The sequence below is a fragment of the Populus alba genome, chromosome 16 (assembly GCF_005239225.2).
Source record: "Populus alba chromosome 16, ASM523922v2, whole genome shotgun sequence".
NCBI classification, from domain to species: domain Eukaryota; kingdom Viridiplantae; phylum Streptophyta; class Magnoliopsida; order Malpighiales; family Salicaceae; genus Populus; species Populus alba.
Window position 1 is genome coordinate 2,417,181 of NC_133299.1, and position 9,173 is coordinate 2,426,353.

General features: G+C 34.1%; 1 protein-coding gene across 1 annotated transcript; it reads right to left on the bottom strand.

Moving 5' to 3' along the window:
- Window positions 1-3,982, bottom strand: LOC118033298 (transcription factor MYBC1). Its single transcript, XM_035038227.2, has 2 exons — window positions 2,432-3,982; window positions 1-494 (listed from the first exon to the last, which is right to left on the bottom strand). The coding sequence occupies exon 1, from the start codon at window positions 3,413-3,415 to the stop codon at window positions 2,438-2,440; it is 978 nt and encodes a 325-aa protein (XP_034894118.1). The 5' UTR covers window positions 3,416-3,982; the 3' UTR covers window positions 1-494; window positions 2,432-2,437.
- Window positions 3,983-9,173: the final 5,191 nt, after the last annotated feature.

A 9,173-nucleotide genomic window follows, 5' to 3' on the forward strand; every position in this document is an offset into this window, starting at 1 on the left:
TTCAACAAAATGCATCTTTTATGCCTGCTATCACTTCACATTCTCAGCATTAGAAAAATATCAATTATGTTCCCAACACAAATAAGATTCCATGGCATCTGTTTCAAGGAATATGGGGGGAAAAGGGTGGAGCATGAAATGACACGGTTTTGTGAGCTACATATAGGCCTAGCTAGACATGCTAGTACATGCACTAACAAAATCCAACAAAGTGGAGAAATGAACTGGCAACTTGGATGAAATAATAGACAACTGGAAGTAAAGAAGAGCAACAAAGTTAGGGTAGGCAATGAAGATAAGATCCCCCAACAGATCAACCAGCAGCCGAGGAGCTTATTAAGGGACCAGGATCTCAGATCTCTTAATGTTCTGATAAGTTGGAAGCATGACAATCTATGTGAAAGGAGAACTAATTTGATAAAAAGAAGCATGTTGCTGTCTCTCATACAAGAATAGTATCATCCAAGAAACCTTGAAATCCCGATGCACTATACCTGTAAGAGATCATGAGAAAAATGAAGGAACATAGAAGTATGTGTGAAGATGTGGGCGGGAAGGGGAAATCAGAAATGCTAACATTCACTTCAACTGAAACCCTCTTTAAATATGATGCAAAGTTTCCTGTCAAGTTGACCTACTGATTTAAATAGGAAGTTCTTACATGGAGTGTCGAAAAGTGGAAAATTGTAATAGCTACAATTTCAAACCTGAACAACTACTAAGAATGAGTCAAATTTACTAAAGAAGAACAAACAAAACCATTGAGAGGGACAACATCCATGAACATATTAGACTGTACAGTCTCGACAAGCCAATTAAGGGTCACCAAGAACAGTTTATATAACCTTGTTGATGTTGAGAGCGAGCACAAAATTTCAGGCATGTCACAAGAAATTGTGAAGTAGCTCCAGCAAAAAAGCCTGGAGCTGGTTGGTAAAAATATGAGTGAAAATTCATTTTGCATCAAAATCAAAAACAGGTCAAAGGAAGTTTCTCAAACCCGGGGACATTTGTGCTGATGGTTTAAACAATGCATGTCGAGATTTAATCCACATTCTAAACATCAGAATCCATGGAAAATTAACTTTCAGCTGCTGAGAGTTTATATAGAAAGAAATATTGGTGTTATTCAAAATTTGTGAAACTGAAAAGAACCATGCCATAGAGATGCAAAGTGCACACTCAGCAGAAAGAGCATCCGAGATGAATCTTAGCAAAATTATAAACTGAATAATGACTCTTACCTTAATATCCATAATCTCAGCACCGAAATCTTCGATCATCTATTCTCTAAATTCTTTAAATTCAGTTGAGTACAAGGGAAAAGATTACTAGCTAAGTTGTTTCATACCTACTGCTTGTTTTACTGTTCATCTTTCAGTTGTGAACAAGAGCAACAAGAGTAAAAAAGGGCATATCAGAAATATCTTAGCTTATAAGCAGTTGCATTCTTTAAATGGGGAACAAACCTGAGTGCTTAATTCATGCAACATGAAACATATACAAGTTAACACAATAAACAGAGACATCGTCATGGGCACAAATAAACTCCAGCCACTTCAACTGGGACATTAAATTAAATTAAACATTATAAGAACATCAGATTTTAAAAGAACCACTCTTCAGGGTCTTAAGTCTTCTATGGAGTCACACAATGTACAACAAGACCACTCAACTCTACAACACAGGAGTAATAAACAGAAAAAAGGCCGAAGGCTCTAATAGTAGAGAGATTTTTGGACCTCGCCGAGAAACCGAGTACCAATGTGCCAACCAAGGATATCAATTACCAAACCCATGCTTAGATTTCTGAAGATCATAAAATGCACTTGCCACCATTATTTATCCTCATCAGCAAGAACAAAAGCTCTAGCTGCCCATCATGAACAATGACAATAGAGCCTCAATGAAGAAGAAGACTAAAAATAGAACAACATCGCGCCGACTCCCATACAACCTTGGGATGTAAACCCTCTCCGAAATCCAGGCTGACCCAGTATCTCAAGACTGTAACAACTGTTGACATGGATTAAGCTTACATTATTTTCCGCCAAGAATGACATCTCAATCTGTCAACAGGAGCTGACAGGACATACAGACTGCTACCAACATCTTAATTACACATGTAGAAGCCCGTAGAATTGAAGACACCATAAATGACACAATCCATCACTCCCAGTTACCCCCAAGAGACACCGATATTACAATGAATTAAGAAGGAATTTTTGGGATTTGTAGATGGAAGCCCGATACCAATATCTACCATTAAGATCGCTAACAACGACAGCAGCAGCGGCGGCAGCTAATGCAGTAATGACAACAAAGTTTCTAAATTGAACTCTAACAAAACTACCAGCAAATACCAATTTAACAAAAACCCAGGAGCCAAATCAACCATAAAGAGAAAGATCAATGAAGGAGTCACAATTACCCAAATTCAATCATCCCCTGTTGGAAATAAAGTGAGAACTTTCCTTCCTTCATTCCCATTCGCTGACTCCAAATCCTCCACATATCCAGGAACTGCATTGTGCACTGGTGCCCCCATTCTATGCACAGGCTGCTGCGTTTGCCTAGCCAAAAATGGATGCTCAAACTGACCATTTGTTGGCGACCCAAAGTGCCCCATCGGCCTATGATACTGACCCTGCAATTGGGGATGTCCCACTGCAGCTGCTGCAGCCGCCATCTGTTGCTGGTGATGGTGGTGCTGCAATGCAGCTACAGGCACAAACGGCAAGAAGTGATCCGAATTAGGCCTCCCTGGATGCAAAAAATGGGCTGGCACCGGCGAACTCGCAAACAAATGATCAGTAGCAGCATCAGTGCCACCAGTCAATCCACCTCCACCACCAACAGCACCATTACCAGCACCACCACCACCAGAAGACAAACCCTGCATTCTTTTCAAATAAAGTCTATATTTTTGCAAATGACTAGCAACATTCTCTCTAGTTAACCCATCCACATTCATTAACTGCATTATTGTCTTAGGGACAGCATTCTTTATCCCCAAGTGTGCCACAGCATCCACGAACCTCTTATGAAGCTGTGGAGTCCAAACAAGCCTTGGCCTTTTAAGGGTTCTTGCAGGCTCATCACCACCAGCCCCTGACCCCAATTCCCCAGAATCCGTTGCAAAATCCCCTGAATTAGGCTGTGGTGAGGCCAATGGATTAGTTGGGGTTGGAGAAACCGCAGCCGGTGGTGGTGGAGGTGGTGGTAGAGGCTGGTTTTGATGCAGAGAGGAGTTATGGTTATTGGTATTGGTATTGGTGGTATTAGTGGGGTTTGTAATATCAAAAGCAAGAGCAAGATCAGGAGTGATTAGGGTTTGTGATAAAGGCATGAGTTCTTCAAGTGATGGGAGCTCTTCTTCCCATCTTGAAAACCAATTAGAATCATCCTCTCTCATTTTTTCAAAAAAACCCAATTCACTATTTTCTTCCACTTATTTTTCTGGCCTAAAAAACACTACAAAAAGACTTGATCTTTATGACAAAATATGAGATATTAAATGGAACACAAACAAGAACAAAAATGAAATAAAAAGGAAGGAAAATAAGGATGTGGGAACTTGTGTAAGAAAGGAATAGAGTAAGATTCCATACAAAGACGGGATTTTTATTTGTTTTAGTGCAAAAATATTGGATTTTCAAGATATGGGCACCTATTTTTATCTCCCTAGAACAAATTATTGACAAGAGAGAGAAAGACGGTGGTGGAGGTGGAGGTGGAGGTGGAAGTGGAAGTGGAAGTGGTGGGGGAAGGGGGAGGGATTGTGGAGGAGGAGGAGGAGGGAGATGATAGAAGTGGAGAGAGGTTCGAGGTGGATCTTGTTTGCTTCTTTTCAGCTTTTATTACGAGTACTGTTGCTGATGCTTAAATTTTATTTATCTATTATCTTTAAAGGTTTTATGATGATTTTTATGTGTTTATTTTTTAGTTTTTCCGGGATTTGAGGCTCTTTATTTGTTAACTTTCTTTCCTTGTATGATACATAACATACTTCTTGAGAGTGAGTGTTGCAAAGATTGGATTTTTAAGGATTTTCTAACCTTTTCACAAACTTTTTGGTAGTGTCACGTGACTCTCACGCGCAGCTGTTAATGTGGAGCTGTTCAGCCAGGTGGGTGTTTGGTGTGCAAGACTGGCTAGTTGAAGCAGAGAATCTCTGGGCTTCATTTTATCCATTAATGTTGTCTGCAATGCTTTGTAGATCAGGTCGTACAGGAGAGTGAGGTGTACTTGCTTTAGGGTGAGAGTGGGGATATATGGAATTAGAGAGAGAGAGAGAGTGCAAAGTTTGGTCACTTTGTAAGAGATAGATTTCTTCGGGTTTGTTGATGAGGGAATCAATCCCCTTTTGTTGCCGTTTTTCTGCTGTGATGATAACTCAATTTTTTGTTTGGTGGGCTCTTTAAATTTTCCTTTTGCCCTAACAAATAATGTGTAAAATGCATTATTACATATGTTGATCTAACATGTTATTGAGTTGATTATTTTCAGTCAGGTTTTAAAATTAAAATAAAATAAATAAAATATATATTTTAACTATTTTTTTTTATTTGGTAATCAAGATTAAGTTATTTTAAAATGACTCATTAGTTTGCCAAAATATAATTTTCTTTTGGAAAATAGTTTTAAGAAAAAGTAAATTCTTTAAAATTTAATTATTTTTTGATGTTTGGTAGTATTATAGAAAATAAATTAAATAATACTTTTTAATATTAGGTTATGCCATGAAAAATAAACTAAAAAATAACTTATTAATGCTTTGATTTATTTTTTTCAAGTTTATTAAAAGAATAAGGACTAAATTTGACAGATAAAAATGTTGGAGAATGATGAAATTGAAAAAAAAAATAATTTCATAAATTATTTTAAGATAAAATAAATAACAATAAAACAAATGAGAAATCAAATCTAATAAATAAAAAAATTTCAATTACAAAAAGGATAACATAAATAACAATAAAAATTAATCAAAGTTGATATAAAAATCAAATTAAATCAAGTTCTAAGGGATGCAATTGAGGAAAAAAAAACATTCAAAATAAAATATATAGCAATTAAAAGATTGCGGATCAAATATCATATAATCAACAAATAAAATGATATTCTTGAATTTCTTACCACTCTTAAAAAACATATTTCACCCCAAGTAAAAAAAAAAAATACTTTTCTAGAAAATAAATAAAAAATTTTCTTTGATTGTATCTAATAGAAAATAAACATGATAAAGTTTTTAAAATAATTTTCAAAAAATCACTTTTCACAAAACAAAATTCATGCATTCATATCAGTTTATTATATTCATAAAATCTTAACATACTAATCACAAATGTAATAAATTAAAGAAAAAAATAAATTTTTTCACCAATATATGAAACAAACCCTTTGAAGTTAGTTTTTCTCAACAATCAAATATTCTCTCATTAACTCTCATTTATGGTATATATATATACACTAAATCTCACTGTAATCCTGTTTTAGTCAAACTAATCACTTTCAAATTAGTGGTTTAATGAAAAAATTATTTTTGATAGCCAATTCTTGGATCAAATCTAGGAAAGTAGGGTGGAGGATAGGGTGTTTAGGCATTTGAGCCAGATCTAGAAGATTCTATCATAGTCTATTGATGGGAGCTCATAAATGTTGTGGGGATAACTAGACTTGACTTTGCACTTAAAAAATCCAAGAGATTCATCTACAGTGTGTTGTGTTTTGTTCTTGGCGCATTTTAGCTAAGAAATGGACAAATGGAAAATTGCAAATGAAAAGGAAGGCAGAAAGCACCTTTATGGGATTCCAACAAAACCACAAATTACTTTGTCAAAAATTGTCTTCTTTGTTTGCTTGCTGGGACTCAATACCTTCTCCTCATCAATGTCCATTTCCATGTTGCATCCAAAAGGGTCACTGTTAAAATGCATGAATGTGAACATGTTTGTATGTGTTCCTTTTCTAGCCAACGAATCAGTTTTTTCTATGGCTGTTATTAAACTCTGCTTAGCATACCGGATAATTCAAGACCTTGATTTGAATCAGGTTTAAAAAAACCAAATAAGAGTTAATTTGATCAAATAAGGATAATCTCAATTAATAATCTAGTAAAAAAATTATTTTTTTAAATAATATTTTTTTATTTATTTAGGTTAAGTAATTCAATCCATGATTTACGACTTGAATTGAAAAGTGACTTTAACTTTGATTTGTAAAAACAACATGTTTTTTGCCCTTTCATCCAATTCTGAATGTTTTTAAAATTTGTTTGGTATTGTGGTGATGATTATTTTTTTAATTTAAAAATATATTAAAATAATTTTTTATATATTTTTTTAAATTATTTTTGACATTAAAATATCAAAATAATAAAAAAACATTAAAAAAATAATTTAAAACAAAAAAAACAAAATAAAAAAAATAGGCTCTTTTTAATATTTTAAAAAGATTGATGAATGATATTACCTTTATTTTCATCATCATTATTATCCAGTACTTCATCAATTTAATGATTTGTTTTTAGTTGCATAGAGTTTGATGAAGAAAAAAAAATTCATAATCACTCACAGCAATAAAACAAGTTTATGGTGATTTATAGGAATTAATAATTTATGTATCTATTTTCCCTTTTCATTAATTGGAAGATACATCAAACTTTAGACGGAAGACCGTTGGATCATATATTAATTAATTAATTTTATTTTAATCCCTTCCATTCCAACCCACACCAAATGACATCTCTAATTATTCCAGCTTGTAATTGAAAACATCAAGCAATAATTAAGCTGTTGAATCGTTTCCATTGGCGGCAGCAGCAGATATTTTAGACCTGTCTCCATCTCCATCTCCAAACCCTAACTAATCTCACAGTTGCAGGATTTCAAGACGCAATCATACAACTCATTAAACCCATTTAAAATATAGAGACGAGATTATTAAAACACTATTGGAGGCAATTCATTTTTTATGGCCTGTGGCCCAGCTGAAAGAAACAAATAATGTAAAGAATCAAGATTCCAAATCTAGGGTTCCTATTGGCATCAGCCCTACCCAGCTGACCTGCCTGTGAAGTGAAACAATTTATCTTTCAAGGATTTCCATACCTTTCCCCAGTTCTTCATCATCATGGATGGGAAATGGAGATCTCAAGGGAAGACATAAATTCCACCCTAAACTTGTTACCCCATTATCAATATACAGTATCCCATACCCTTTGATTTTATCAGTTTTCTCTAAATAAACGGTTCCCTATGAGTGATTATTAAAAGATTTAGTCCAATTTTAACACTTTCATTAAATACTTTCAACTCCAAGCATCAAAATAAGTCCTACTAACACATCCTGAAGAACAATTTTGGCCTCAAATCATAATATATTTTATCTCCTTCAATAAATTATGCGAAAGAAAAAACATGGTAGTAGCTTGTTGTGATGTTTTGTATTAAAAAAATAGGAAAAGGCAACAAAGCCCTTAGAGGCTTAAAAAGTAAGTATAATTAAATGAAGGGTATTGTAGTAATTGAATAAAAGAGATGATAAATATAAATAGAAAAAAAAAAAAACAAAAAGAGAGAGCTGTGTTCCTAAGAGCAAACTATGAGAGAGAAGGGAGAAAGAAGAAAAAGAAGAGAAAAGAGAGAAATTAGAAGGGAAATAGAAAGGAGTTGAAGGAAATAAGTTTAAAAGTAAGATTTAGGTTGTTAAATGTATAAATGTATGTTAGTTGAGCTTTTAATTTTTGTTTTAATAAATGTTAGGGTTTTGAAGATTGTGTTTTGGGTTTAATTGATGAATTAATTTGAATGTTGTGGGTTGATTGTTGTAGATAATGGATTGTTTAGTTGATTTTGAGAGATTATAGGTAAAGATTATGATTTGAGATATGAATATGATTATTTGATTATAATTATGAACCTATTGGTATATCAATCAGAATACCTTATGCTAACAGGGTAGTGTTAGTCTTTGTGCACATCGTATCTAAACCCTAGTTGGTCGAGAAAGTTCACCAACCTGTGTGTACTAATCATCTCACAGTATGGAAGCCTCATATTCATTGCATTTTGATTTTCTAACGAGCTTTACCTTATGATATTCTTGTTATAGCCTATTTGATAAACTTTTCTATAAGAATCTTGAGCCATACTTGTGTGTGTGTGTGTATTTCTCATTGTTGTATTACCTCGTGTGTTTATATTGAACGTTATCTACTCACTGAGTTGTTGAACTCACCCTCTCATTATTTATCTTTTTCAGGATTATAGTTTGATAATAGATCACTTTTATTGGACCTTCAAAACCTTCTTTTTTGATTGTAATTTGTACATTTTTCTTTATGTCTAGTTAGTGCTCCAAAACTATAAAATTATATTAACTCTTGTATTAAGACAATGAAATTATATTATGAAGTTAGTTTGTTGTTAATGTTGTGTTAAACTTTGATTGAGTTGTTTAAAGGATAAAATTGTATGTAAATTTGGAGTTCGCATAGGTATGGAACCTTGCCTATGTGCTGGTTCATGGATCTGGGAATCGGGTCGTGACACTTATGTTGCTGCTGCTTATGAAAGAGTTGTGGGACAAACTTGCTGCAGAATTGCAGTTATCCATTCGGAGAAGATCTTGAGCACGATGCAGAGAGGGGATTCAGGAACTGCGTTGTTGAGTTTATCATGGTCCTGCCATGTAAACGTGACAGGAAATATTAGGTCAACTTGAAGAGACGAATGTCTGCACAATAGTGGAGTGAGTTTTTTTAACAGAAAAAAATGAAAACCTTACAGCATCCTTTTGAAATGAAAATCGATGAGCATGGAGTTTCATGTTTCTTGATTACACCATTAAGAGAGAGGGAGGGGGTAGTTTATAAAGTGCAACCAAGCCAAGTGGCATGTTGCTGCTCCAGTTTGCAGACCAAAATAAAAGAAAATTAGAGCATTTTTGGAGAAGAAATGTCAACCTGGTGGACGACGAGTTTTCCAGTAATTTTCATGTTTCTTGATTACATCTTCTCATCAAATGATAAGTTACTACTTTCATCATGGCCATTTCAAAATCTTCAGGAACAATGATCAACATGGATTCTTCTTCCACCATAAGTTCCTCTCCAGGACAAGCAATAATTCCATTCTCTATCTTATCTTCGATTTCTGAGACTGTTCCATTGC

Excerpts from the sequence above, each read along its gene's own strand:
- LOC118033298 (XM_035038227.2), bottom strand. The coding sequence starts at position 3,415 with ATGAGAGAGGATGATTCTAATTGGTTTTCAAGATGGGAAGAAGAGCTC.